The sequence below is a fragment of the Macadamia integrifolia genome, chromosome 1, assembly GCF_013358625.1.
Source record: "Macadamia integrifolia cultivar HAES 741 chromosome 1, SCU_Mint_v3, whole genome shotgun sequence".
NCBI classification, from domain to species: domain Eukaryota; kingdom Viridiplantae; phylum Streptophyta; class Magnoliopsida; order Proteales; family Proteaceae; genus Macadamia; species Macadamia integrifolia.
Genome location: NC_056557.1, coordinates 21451465 through 21466073, shown reverse-complemented (window position 1 = coordinate 21466073; position 14609 = coordinate 21451465). Strand labels below are relative to the sequence as shown.

General features: G+C 36.8%; 1 protein-coding gene across 2 annotated transcripts in view; it reads left to right on the top strand.

Annotated features, from left to right (window-relative positions):
• Positions 1–424: 424 nt before the first annotated feature.
• Positions 425–14609, top strand: part of LOC122081426 (ADP-ribosylation factor GTPase-activating protein AGD4-like) — a 73331-nt gene continuing 59146 nt past the window's right edge. Inside the window, exons 1-3 of one of the 2 annotated variants that reach the window (XM_042648568.1) lie at positions 425–495; positions 2637–2699; positions 13891–13935. In XM_042648568.1, coding sequence (XP_042504502.1) covers positions 2646–2699; positions 13891–13935 — 99 coding nt within the window. In that variant the 5' untranslated portion in view covers positions 425–495; positions 2637–2645. Of the gene's footprint in view, positions 496–2636; positions 2700–13890; positions 13936–14609 lie in introns of those variants that run through there. The other variant, XM_042648575.1, reaches the window with a different exon arrangement.

The window sequence follows — 14609 nt, the reverse complement described above, 5'->3', positions numbered from 1 at the left end:
CACTAATACATGTTTATTAATGCTTAATTTAGCATCCCCTAAACTTTCGTTGCAAATTCGTAGTATTTGATTTCCTCTCATTTCCATTCACTCATTTTCTAAATTCCGATCAGATTTCGACTAGTTCGACTTAATATTCTGATTTCGGTAGGAATCAAAATGACCTATTCTGTCAAAATCTCAAACCTTGGATGCAAAATTATATTACACAATAGGAGTTTTTCATTAAATTTGGTGTTCCTAAACAATGTAAATTCTCAGATGGTTAGATCCAATGGGCTGCTTTTAACCTGGGATAGGTGATGCCGGTTGGTTGCCACATCTTGATATTCTCCTCATAGATGGAAATTACAATATGCTATTAGACTATGAATTTAGTCTGTTTGATGTTATGAAAAATTTTCTTAGTCATTATATGTTGTAGGTCCTGTTATATCGAAGTTTGTGACTGCATTTCGTGAGCTTGGTAGCTATAAGGAACTTCTTCGCTCTCAAGTAAGTAACCTGGCTTTCATTTATCTGTAGAATCTTGTTAGAAGTGCTTGATCACTTGACCCATTCAATTGCATGATCCATTGTCTCATACAGTAGCATTTTCTGCTGGTTTCACTTCAACATGGCATTATGCTAGACCAGCAGGGGGTAACCCAAATGGGCATTAAAGCTTTGAATACTGAAAAAAATAAAAATTTCAGAAAGGAAAATGTAAAAAAGGATTAATGGGTAAAATCATTATAGCATTATTTAGATTTAATCTTTAGGCCTTACTGATGTCTCAAATTATTTTAGGGTGTGTTTGGTTCAATGGAATTGGACAGGGTGGAAATTGAATTTACCCAATTCTACCATGTGGATGCTCTTTTTAAGAGTGGAAATGGAATTACCATAGGTGGGACGACACCAAGGCGTTGGAAGGCTGCATAAGCGTTTAGGCGAATAAGGTGCCGCCTTAAGGCGAACAAGTGTTATTTTTTATTTTTTTTCCATATTTTCTAACATTATTTGGTATGCTACATATACCTGGTATCATAAAAAATCAACATTAAGTCGCATCAAGTCATAAAAAATCAACATTAAGTTACACCAATCATAAAAAATCAACATTAGGTCACATTAAGTCATCAAAAATCAACATTTAGAGAAATGCTCTTGTTCTAAAATAAATTTGACTTGTCAAATGATCTTATTTTTACATGAGACTTTTTGCATTAGCTATAGTACAAAACCAGCTTTCCAACAAGCCTAAGATTGCTTAAATCTGAGTTGTAATGACAAAGGTATATTCTTGTCAAACTTATTTTAAAGCGCATGAATGCTGTTAAAATTGCCTGAATGAAAATAATTTTATGGACATCAAAACAAAAGATTATTTTACCGAACTTTAGGTTTTTAGCAATATTTTACTTTGATAAGATTAATAAAATTTTTAGAATTGAGAAAACCCCAAGCATTTGAACGTTGAAAATCTGTCCTACGATAAAAAATTCAGTTTTTGTTCTTGGACTAGGGGGTTGACTTTTTATTCTCTTGGAATTTGATTTTTAAACTATTTTTATTGGATTCAAATAGGGGGTATTTGCTTATTTATGAATAATATCTTAAGTAAATAACAAATATAAAACATTTACTGGGACCACTTTTGATCGAATTATAAGCCCTAAATTATCTCTTTTAAATCCTTTCCCAAAGGTAAGGATTTATAAATCAATTGAATTTGGCACATGAGGGGAATTAGAAAAAGTACTTCAGCCTGATAAAAACAAGGAACCCTACTTCCGCACGTTACTACTTTTCTCTTTCCTCTCAACTAATGTTTAATCTTGCCCAACCTTCAAGTTCAACACCAGTAGAGAACCAATGGAGTCTGGTTCAGTCCTTGCAACAAATCAGAATCCTCGATAGACAAGATCGTAGGGAGGTGAAAACACAACCAGAATTGGGAACTTTAAATAAAGGAAGAAGTAAGAAAGATAAGAAGATGTTTCTTGAATAGTCTCACCCAAAACATAGGCCAGCATCTCACCAACCACCCTAGCATCTCACCAGGAACAACATCTCATTGCGGTCCATCTCTCACAGAAGAATGGTAAAACCAAATATCATTGAATTCCTGATTTCAAATGCTTACAGGCAGCTCTTTTTATAGAGGCTGGGAGGGTTCTAGACACTAAATGGAACTTCCTCTCAGACTTAATGGCCTTTACATTTATAGGACTTACATTGTGACTCTTTTCAATATACTTAATGACTTTATATTTTCAAGGTCTTTCACAATTAACTATGAAACTACCTATTGACATCCCCAAGACTTCCCAACCTTAGAGGACTTGATACAACTAACTAGGTAAATTCATATGGGCCACTTATCCCCTCATATATGGGCTTTCAAAATAGGCCCATGACAATAGTGAACACTGCTGCAGACTTCCATATACAAGTCTTAATTCCAATCTCAAATATATCTATTAAATTATTTCAGTCAGAATTATTGGTCAATTTATGTCACTTGTACTTGATTATGCCACTTTTTGATGTTGTTCATGGTCAAGGTGTAACTCAGTTTTTCTCTTATTTATATGTGCTCATCATTGTGAGAGTTTTGCCATTGGAGTGAGAGGCCTCTGTTAATATTGCAGGTAGAGCATATGTTGAATGATCGTTTGACGCAGTTTATGTCTGTTGATCTACATGGTGTGAAGGTGATTCCTTTTCTTTTCTTCTTTTGTTTCTTTTTCCCGCCCTCTTTTTTCTGATGGGTTTACATAATTTCTATTTTTAGTCTCCAATCCTGCTTTTTAGTCTTGTATGAATAAAGTTGAAAGCAGTTTTTTTTTTTTTTAGAATCAGTTCTAAAATTAATTTTATTACTCAAAGGATATAGTAAGGAAAAGAAACTGGATTGGGGGGGGGTGGTTTGGGGCATTTCTGTATATGTCCTACACAGTACACACTAGATATCCACTGACCTCTAGGACACACAATGCAGGTGTCTCTGAATTCTTTGTGAGTTTATGACCAGTCCATCAATAATGGCTCATATCAGTTCATACATTTTAGGCTGCAGATTATCAAGCTCTTCTGATCGTAGCTTTTCTTTGTTTTTGTAAATCAATAAAAGCGTATTGTAATTTCTTTAAGAAAAATATGCGCGGGTGCCACTGTAGATCTAAATATCCCCCATGATGTAAACAAAGAACAAAATAGTATTTATAAAGAAAAAACTGAATATATCAGTCAAAAAGCATGAATCCCCACTTAGAAAAGAAACACATCCTATATTACCCCAATAAATTCTTTGGAAGTCAAAACCCAATCCAATATGTACCTGTCTACCTGGCAATATTGGCACATATCCTGGGGAAAACTCTGGGATTGTCTTAAAAAATTCTTCTGCTGCTTCCAAAACCCCAAAACAGTAGCATAAGGAGCCTAGCCCCACAAAACTACTCCTCTTTCTTTGAAGACAAGCAGGTAATGTAGGACTAGAATCACAAAGGACCTATTCCCTGGCAGGATATGAAAAATCTGGCTGAATAGGGAGAAATATGAGATCTCACAAACCGTAGCTTAGATGGAGCTGAAGCTCAGAGTAGATGAAGGTCCTAGATGGGTCAACAAGCTCTCAAAAGATGAGCCAATTCCAATGGTTGAATTGAGAGTTATGTTGCTGATATGAATTAGGAAACTTTATTGAGTTCTGCAGTACAATAGCTACAGACCTTCGACTAGTTTTTTGATGGCTGAACTTCAGCAAGCTTGTAATGATCACTCAAAAACTCTCTCACAGAAAAACAAATAAAAGGAAAAGAAAGAAAATCGATGGAGGGTTGAGAAGGGTGGAGAAGATTTAGGGAATGAGTATCTCAACCCTCATTTTTTGGGTATCTCACCTCTCAAGTTAATAGCTATCTCAGCTATGAGTAAACACTCAATCTTCATAAATTTCATCTCCATTTTTTCATTATGATCAATGGCTTTACATAGCCTTACAAAACTTGGACATTAAGAAATAACATAAAAGGAAACTAATGGACTAAAATAAGACTTTTTAATTTGTGTCTAATTTGCTAACCAAGCTTAATAAAATTATAAAAACTAACAGCTGAACTTAAAAGGAAGCTAATCTAATTTCAAATAAGAAACTAATTGTTTAACCAAAACGGAAACTAACTTGAATAACTTGCTCAATTAGAAAATATAAACTAACCAAACTAAACTAAATACGAAACTAAACAGAAGGTATTGACCCAAAGTACTGTTCATGTGAACAGTAAGTCGTGTTACTGTCCACGTGAACAGTGTTTTGTGAACAATATTTTCTGACTCTTGTTTTTGTCTTCTCCTTCAAGCTTTGATCTGCTTCTATTCACCCCCTCTTAGAAAAGATTTTTCCTTAAATTTTGTAGAGTGTGAGGGTGATTGTAGCATGGTGCACATCTCTCTTCAAGCTTTAGAAAACTTCAGGTAGTTTCTTGATCATACGGATATAGTCGTATAGGCATGGTTGATGCTCTTCAAGGTACTTCAAGGGGATGACAAACTCCACATACTCAACTTCAATGTATACAGATGTGTCCATGGGGTCATCTTTTAGCACTTCCTCTACTTGCTCTTCTTCAATCGTAGACTCTTCAAGTCCTTTGTCCTTATCATTCACAGCCTCTTTAATGATATCGTCAACCAGTACTTCAATTTCGTTTCCTTTAGGATCTTCCTCTTAGCTGTTCACAGGCATCACAATTGTTGGAGCACCAATCTCCTTGGGTTCGATCTCCTTGTGCATCATTATGACTGTATCGCTTTTGACTTCTTCCACATTCATCCCACTCATGGGGGCATCAATAACTACCTCTCCCTCAACAATAGGAGTTGCTGGAATTTCTTCAACAGTAACCTCAACTTTTAACTCTAGTTCATCGGTTGGACTTGGAGGTGTCTTCTCTCGTTGCTCATTTGCAATGCGTTGCACAATAGAGGCCGATAATTCCTTCTTCCTTTTGTCAACTGTGGGTGGCTTTTGGAAATCTGGTTTAGGGAAGTACATTCTTCGTTCATGCTTAGATAGGTACATGCCTGGCAATTCGTATTGCATTTCTTCCCATGTTCTAGGCTCACATCCTTGAGCTTGAAGTTGCCTTTCACGGACTTTCCATTTGATTTGAGCACAATCACTCATCTGGGAGAAAGCATATCGAAATGTTGTCTCTTTCAAGTTGTAGTTGTTAAAGTACACGTCCAATTCATCTACCCATTTAAGGAAGATGTATCAAGAAAGTTTCTCACGAAAATCATGCGGCTCCATCCTCTGTTAGGTTGGATCGTAGCTCTGATACCAATTAATGTAGGACCATAGTTTTTAAGGCGCTGGTAAGGCGACGCCTTAGCAGCGCCTAGGCGCTGATGCGGTCTAGAGATGGTAAGGCAGTGCTCCGCCTTATGTGAAGTGGCGCCTTATATGTTTTTTTTTTTTTTTAAACACATTTTAAAATTACTTGATGAAGATTTCAAATATAGATTTTTTATTGGTAGGTGTATGGTTTTGTTAACACTTGAGATGTATGGGATTAGCTTTACTCCACCAAAACAAACAAAACAAAAACCCGATTCACAAATAGGGTTTGGATTTTGTCAAGGGTTTTAAGAAAGGGCTTTGAGAAGGAATCAAGGAACAAGGAAAAACCACTGATCCAGGAAACCATTTTGCTCCGGTAGCAGTGAGTTTCATTCTTCTTTGACAGGATTAGAAATATAGTGGATGACCTTAGGGCTTAGGCACTCATTTTGGCATCATAGAGGTAAGCATAATAAATACTTGTATTTTTTATGTCTTCTTTTCTTTATATTTATAATTTTGTTTCATAGTTATGTATTTATATTATATGTTAATATATTATGATGATTGATGATTGATGATTGATGATTGATGATTGATGATTGACGATTGACGATTGATGATTGATGATTGAATATTGATGATTGATGATTGATGAAGATGAACTTAGTTTATTCACTTTATTGATTTGTTTTCTTGATGAATATCTTAAATTGGCATGAATATGAACCTTTAATATTTTTTTAACATATGAGTAATAGGATTCAACTAGAATTTGAGCCAAATAGATTGGTTTTATAAAAAAATTACACAAGAACGCTTTAGTCTATAAGGCGACGCTTTATGCCCGCCTTATCGCTAAGGCGCTCCGAAAGACTCTCAAACGCCTCCGTCGCCTTACCGCCTTAAAAACTATGTGTAGGACTAGAATCACAAAGACCTAATCCTAGGCAGGATATGAAAAATCTGGCCGAATAGGGTGAAATATGAGATCTCACAAACCATAGCTTAGATGGAGCTAAAAATCGGAGTAGATGAAGGTCCTAGATGGGTCAACAAGCCCTCAAAAGATGAGCCAATTCCGATGGTTGAATTGAGAGTTATGCTGCTGACATGAATTAGGAAACTTTATGAAGTTTTGCAGCACAATAGCTACGGACCTTCAACTAGGCTTTTGATGGAAATTCTGAACTTCAACAAGCTTGTAATGATCACTCAAACACTCACAACAAACAAATAAAAGGAAAAGAAAGAAAATCGATGGAGGGTTGAGAAGGGTGGCGAAGAGCAGGGAACGGGCATCTCACCCCTCAAGGTAATAGCTATCTCAGCCATGAGTAAACACTCAATTTTCATAAACTTCAATCTCCATTTGTTCATTATGATCAATAGCTTTAAATTGCCTTATAGAACTTGGACATTAAGAAATAACATGAAAGGAAACTAGTGGACTAAAATAAAACTTTCTAATTTGTATCGAATTTGCTAACCAAGCTTAACAAAATTAGAAACTAATTGAACTTAAAAGGAAACTAATCTAATTACAAATAGGAAACTAATTGTTTAACCAAAAAGGAAACTAACTTGAATAGTTTGCTCAATAAGAAAATAGAAACTAGCTAAACTAAACTAAATAGGAAACTAAAACAGAACGTATGGACCCAAAGTACTGTTCACGTGAACAGTATTTTCTGACTCCTGTTTTTGCCTTCTTCTTCAAGCTTTGATCTGCATCAGCAGGCCATATGATAAACATCTTATCCATAGAAGAAGACCCAGTTGAATGTATTCCGAAGCGATTGAGGAAATATGCCTTTACTGTAAGAGAAATACAGCAGTACAAAAGTAGATGATGTGCAGATACATAAATGGAAGTAGCATCTTTCTGTCAACTGCCAATCCAAGTCTGCCATTCTTTGTTCTGTAAATATCTGACGTTGGAGCGTTATTGAGTTCTACCACCCTGGCCAGAGTGGCCACTCTTGGAGAAGCTTCTATTTTCCTTATCTTGCTCAACTCTGGCAATCTTCTTTCCTCATACCCGTCAGGCTCTTTAGTTAAAAAATTATAATATGAGGCATTAGAGAAGCAGTCCCTGGGATCACCTAACCAGACCTTTGGATCCTCTTCCCAACATCAATCTAAGTGTGGGATAGTTTTCACAATGTCTAGGAGACCCAAGGGTTGGAGGGGGCCTGGACGCAAGGCGAGACTGACAAGCGACCAAGGCACCTGGATGCCTAGGTGATGCCTTGACAACTATGCAGCATGGTATAGGCGTATGGCAGATTGTAAACTTCCTCATTCTCTTGACCGTCGCTTTTCCAGGATCGAAGTATCTGAAACCTAACAAGCGTTTATAACATGCATAGGGAATACTGTGTAGCAACCCTTAACATTTGATGTTTTCCTAACAAGGATTTTATGTTGGGAAGTTGGCTTGCCTGTTTGATACCCAATAGCAATGGTCGTTCATCCTTGAGGCAAGAGATTTTTTATGTTCCTGAATAAAGGGATCATAGAGGGAAATAGGTGGTCTGTTGCAATGAGTCCATTTCTTCAGCTAAAAAGCAGTTGGGTAGTGGAGTTTCCAGATTATGGTGTCCGAATCTAAAATGGGAGAAGCAAAATAGGAAAGACTTGTGGGGGTTGAGCAAGGAGAGATTGAAGGGGCGTAGCCCCCTACTGTGAATTTCCATTCTGTTGGTTCCTGCTTGTCAGCTTGTTAACTTCTTGTATTTTCATGCTATTTTGTGTGGCTGGGAGGTGGGGTTTGCTCTTTGTTGGTGCTTGTCTTTTTTGTACATGCGTGTGGGGAGTGAAGGCTGTTGGCTGCCATACTTGGTAGTTGGCATGGTTGCATTTGTGACTGTGCTGTGCCTTGTTAGCCTCTTTGTTCATGTCTACTTGAGCCTTGCTGGATCTTTGTCATCTTTTCTTTTCCTTAGGCTGCACCCTCACAAATTTGGGAAAGGAAAATTGAGTGAAAAATGGGAAATATGATTGCTTGATTGCATAAGTGGGAGAAAACATAGAAGAAATGGCTATACCTAGTATTGTGTCTCACCCGTGAAGTGGGAAACTACAGGAAAAGGAAAATTGAGAGAAAGCTGGTCATACCTGGCTTCTCCTTTTGTTCACAAGATGGGGAATCATGGTTTAAAGTATCGGTCGATACTGATATGATAGGGACTGATACGATACACTATTTTTAAAAATGAAGTGTATCCTCATGTATCGATACGATATGCACCGAATACATAACCGATACATACTTTCACTTTTTGGATTTGGGGATTTTGAATCATTCATAGAAAATGATTCAATAATCAAACTGATGTTTTGAGGATTGAAGCATAAAAATCACCTATTGAAGCTAAACATAGCACAAAACAGTTAAGTAGAAAGAACTCAAATTTTTTTCCGCAAATCTTTGTTTTACTTCTGTTTTTTGCTATGTTTGAGTAGATTTAGATAAAAGAAACTAAAATATAGCGTCAAACATGAATTATTGATTTGTAATAGATTATTACTACATGTAAGAAACCTTATCTTTTATAACAATTTCAATTGAATGCACCCGTCTCTCAATACGGTGTTCTTCATTTTAGTGTTTATGCATGATACATGCTATATATTGCTCATTTATACAAAAGTGTATTTTCATGTGTATCCTGACCATTTCTGTGCTTACCTTGCATATCTCCGATACGATACGATACGATACGGCCCGATATGTGTCTTTAAATGGATTGACTGATATGGGGACTGTTACCAATACTTTAATCCTTGTGGGGAATAAGTATTGGACTACCAAGCAACAAAGGAAAAGTTTGCATTTTTTTTTTCCACCGAACAACTAGTAAAGGAAATTATTTCTTTTCTTTTATGCAAGAAACAAACGAACACAGCCTCAATGGAGCACCTATTATCCATGAAAAAAAGTGCATTTCATAATTTTATATGTTGTTGAGTGGAACATCTGGTCTCAAATTGAAGAACTGTAGGATTTTATGACCTGAAAACTGTAGCATAACATTCGAAATTTGTATTTACAAATATAGTGTCAATATAGAAATTATTTCTGCAAATTGGGAAATTACACCATGAACACCTCAAATCGCAGAAAAAGTTTGGTTATATTCTATTTTTTTATTTGAAATACCATAATGTGGGAATTTTTAGCTTCAATTCTTTAGTTGGACAGTTGATACTTCATTTTGAGTTCTATATAGAGTAGTTTCTTCTTATAGGAGGGATTCATGTATGATGTATCTGACTGGAACACCTTATGTTGTAGCACAGCTAATGTTTGGAGTTTTCTAGTTTGGAACTACTGAAATCACAAAAGGATCACAATGCTTAAGAAAGCTGTTCAATAATCAGAAACAACCTGGCATGTAACTTTAGGAACTTTACCCCTGAGGCTTTGAAATCATCGCAATATACTGGCTACATAGTAATTAAATAATTAAAAAAATTCCAATGCAGTATTATATTGTCTTCTCTCTCTCTCGCTCTGCGTGTTTATATATATATATATATATTTCCAGAAAGACTTGGCTGCCACCTGTGATCGTTGACAGAACTAATCTGTCTGAACCAAAGTTCAAATGCTTGAGTTTTGCTCTTGTTTTGGCATGACCAAAATCCAAAATTTCGCTAAAAGATTACATTTTTTTCCGGTGAGTTTCAGATGCCCATTTTTTGGTTTTTTTTTTTGTGTGGGGGGTTGCAAACGGTCATATGAAAGCTCCAATACTTAATGGAAACATTATTTTAGCCTATATAAACATGTGTAAAACCTTTATATTGCAAGAAAAGTCACACATTGGTAGTTTGGATTTGCACCCTTGGTTGGTAGTATTCGCCGAACCCTATTGTATATTTGTTTATTATTGGCTATTCTTCACCATGATGCAGATGCACACCCATGGACTGGTCCATACCTATCTGGATATCTTGACAGAGATGAACCAGATCCATATTTGAGTTTTGGATCTAGTAGGATACTAGGATTTTAGTAGCTTATTTATTTAGGAATATTATGGGAATCTTTTATCTTAAGTCTTTTCTTTCCAAAGTGGTAGGATATGTAGGAGTAGAGTCTTGGGATTTCATTTCCTTTTTGAACTTGTTTCCTTTTTAGGATTTCTTTCCAAAGTGGTAGGATACGTAGGAGTAGAGTTGGCTTGGGATTTCCTTTCCTTTTGAACTTGTTTCATTTTTAGGATTTCTTTCCATGTTAGAGTTTTTATTTTCCTATATATGCTTGTAACCAACGTTTTGGAGAGAGAATGAAAATATGAATTGAGTTTGTGGTTTAAGATCTTGCGGGCTGTGTGCGATTCTTTTCCTTCCCCCTTTGTGCGAATCCTCTCTCCCTCCCCTACAACTCTGAGTTCTCTTAGGGATTTCTTTCCTTCCCCTACTGGCCCTCCATCAACTTGGTACCAGAGCCGAAGGATTCCATCCTTCCTCCCATCAATTTCTTCTTCCCTCGGTTCTCCTTCTTTCTTGGCGTGCCCAGTTTTGCTGAGAATTGAGATCCCAAAAAAAGAAAAAAACCCCATTTCTATTCAAAATTGGGAAATCGAGCCACTCCCTTAAATCCTCCTTTCCCTCCCTTCGTTACACCTAGCTTCCTGTTCTGTGACATACCCTCTTCTCGGTTTCCACACACAACGAAACCCATCCCTTCGACCCCTACTGAAACCCACAACGAAACCCCATCACCTTCTGTTTTTCTTTTTCCCCTTTGATTGAACCCCTTCTTCTAGGGTTCCGGCTTGTGGGAAAAAAGACAGAGGAAGAAGAAGAGGAAGAGAAGAGAGAGCAACTGGCAGAGGCTAAGAAAAGAAAAAGTTAACACATACCTGTTCTTGAACCCTAGCCGCAGTCCACTCACTCGCATCGTGCCTTCCTTCGCACTGGCTTCCTTTTTGTTTGAGGGTGATGCAGCCTCGAAGTCTGTTCACTCCTCCGAGGGTCCACCATTGCGGCTGGTTCCGTCTCCAAGAAGGAGAAGAACCCCTTTTGTCGGTGACCCTCCCACACACGACTCTTCCTTTGAGTCAATTCTTTCCTTTAATTTATTTTCTTTTTCCCATCTACCCTTTCCATTATTCTCCATTCCTTTTGTCTCATATTTATTTTCATTTCACAGTTTACCCTTGACACAAATGTTGTATTACCTGTGCTTCTAATTAGTTTTCCTTCTAATTACAACATTGCCACTCACTTAAGAATTTCATTTTAATTACGATTTTGCCACCCTGTGTTACACTTCCATTTATTGTTGTTTTTCCATTAAACCTACTTTGAGTGTTCTCTCTTTATAGTAGGCCTAATGTACTTCTGATTACAAATTTGGATATGGAATCTTTTGTATTCAAGTTCATAGTTCCCATGCCCAATGGAAAGCTTGCTAATTTGTTGATTGATGAGAAGGGACACGACAATTTCGTCTCTAGATTTGTGGTGGATATGTTATCAAAGATCAGTCAGATCATCTATGAGTGAGAGGATGATGTATTTGTTGAATTCTTTGTTTATCAATATTGTGATGGAGCTTTTTGTGAAGTGTTTGATTCACCTCAGCACATTGTTAAATTGGTTCGAGGTTGGTTAGAAGAACGACAGGGCATCCCAGATTATGACAAAAATTTGTGCACCCTTCAACCTTTCCATATGCCTCAGACATTTATTCTTCACGGATCGGTTGAATCAAAGAAGGAAATACTGATAGTACAGCCATAGGATGAGCCTAATGGATCATCACAGGGGGAAGATTGTTCGGTTCTGGAACAAGTAATGGCGATGGAAAAAGAGAAGATCGTGGATCAGGTAATGATAGACATCAATTAGAGCCAAGGATTTCCCATCATGAGTTTGTTCTCCCCCATGATTCTCCGGACTTGAATGCACCTCCAAAACTTTATGTCTTGGATTTTGTTTGCGTCGTAGACAAAGAACAATTCACTCCTATGCATGCGCTTTTATTGTTACTCTTCTACAAAACTCGTGGACGAGTTTTTCTCAACACTGGGGGAGTTGATGCAGATGCACACCCATGGACCTATCCAAACCCATCTAGGCATCCAGACAGAGATGACCTCGATCCATATTTGAGATTTGGATCTAATAGGATTTTAATAGCTTATTTATTTAGGAATATTATGGGAATCTTTTATTTGAAGTCTGTTCTTTCCAAAGTGGTAGGATACGCAGGAGTATAGTCGGATGGGATTTCCTTTCCATTTTGAACTTGTTTCTTTTTTAGGATTTCTTTCCATGTTAGATTTTTTAATTTCCTATATATTTACATATATGCTTGCAACCAACGTTTTGGAGAGATAATGAAAATATGAATTGAGTTTGTGTGGTTCGAGAGCTTGCGGGCTGTGTGCGATTCTCTTTCTTCCCTCTTTCTTTGTGCGCATCCTCTCTCCCTCCCTTGCAGCTCTGTGTTCTTTCAAGGATTTATTTCCTTCCCCTACTGGCCCTCCATCACACCAATATGCTTCTTTTTCACTTTATCCTACCCCGCTTACTGCTCCTTAGGCTTGAAAAAAAGCCTTTTCGTCGTCACTTGTAAGGTGATGTTTGCCAGGCAAGGCTGAGGTGACCTTTGGGGCAAGATCTGCAATACAAAGCAAGAGCACAGTGCAGTGGCTCCTATTTAGGGCAAGCTTGCTAGATAATGCAAGAGTACAATTATTAGCAGTACACTTGTTGAACGCGTGCTTTAATTTTTTAATTATTTGTATGTCTTATGGAGTATTTTGCAAGAATCTTTTTTTTTTCAACATAAATTTTAGTCAGATATGCAGGTTGAGTTCTCACATTAGAAAGTTTTATTCATATAAGGAATGATTGTGCACTTCATTGCATAGTTGTCATGGCGTCGCCTAGGTGTCGCCAATGGGGCGATTTGGCGTCCTGGTTGAAAAAGAAGTTCATGGCAGTGCTACGATTTACGTGACTCACAAATGGCGGTCGCCATTGGCTGATAGGCGTCTCTACGCCATCGCCAGGGACGCTAGGTCACGCCTAATTCACTAGGCAATCGATTTTTTGTAAAATGCAAGGTGATTTTGATAGGGCTATGTTGATTTTTGATGATTTGATGTTGTTTAATGTTGGTTTTATATGTTATAGGGTATATATTGTAGGCTTGTAGCATGCTAAATAACTTTAGAAAATAGTGGAAATAAAAAAATAGCATATTAAATAACTGTAGAAAAAAGGGAAAATAAAAAATAACACATGGGCGATTTGACCGCCATGGCAACGCCATAACAGGCGATTCATCGCCAAATCGATTAGCCACCCCTCCACTGCCTTGGATCGATTTGACGCCGTGACAACTATGCTTCATTGAGATCACTATGCAAGATATAGATAATGTATGCAAGAAATTTTTTTTTTCTTCGATAACTTATGTATGCAACAAAGATTACAGAAGGTTGAATTATTTTTTCAAGACCTTGTATTCTAATACCTACCAACTTTGATCTTGTTTCACTGAACCAATTATTGAACCTTTTATCGTGCAGGAGGCCCGTCGACGCTTTGACAAAGCTTCTCATTCCTATGATCAGGTATTAATGTTATCCAGTTTTGTAGCCATGTTTTTACCTGGAGGCAATTGGGAAATGGTGTGGATTGCTTCATCCTCGATTAGATATATAAAATTATTTTTGTTCTTTGGGGGCAGCAAAGGTGTAAAGTATCTGTACCGCACAACATATTGGAAAGCTGGTTTCGGGGAGTTATCAGAGAAACGCTTAACATACACATGTATACATGCAAAATTAGTGTTCTTAGGCATATTATATCGTAAATAAACAATAAATAACAATTTTTAATTACTAGAATTTGTTGTTATGAGTCCAGAGGATTCACATTCCTTTTGTAATAGTTTCATAAGTTTTCTTAGCATATGAATGATAAAACATGAGATTAAATGGATTAAAATCATAGTATAAATTATGTATGTATACAATTTTTAACATACTAAACGTGTATTATACTGAGTATTAACATACTACGAGCAAGCAATATTTAACTATTGGGATTTATTTGAATGGCACCTCTATAGTTTTTGATTGTCCCTTGTCTTATTCTCAAATGTTCTTTAAGGTAAAAAGGGGTTTTCTAAATAATTTGAAAGTGTACTTACACTTATGTCATTTCGAGAGCTGTCATTGTCTCACACTTTTCAAATACTCACGTGAAATGATAAGATTTTACTCTCAGTGAAAGAAATGTGTTA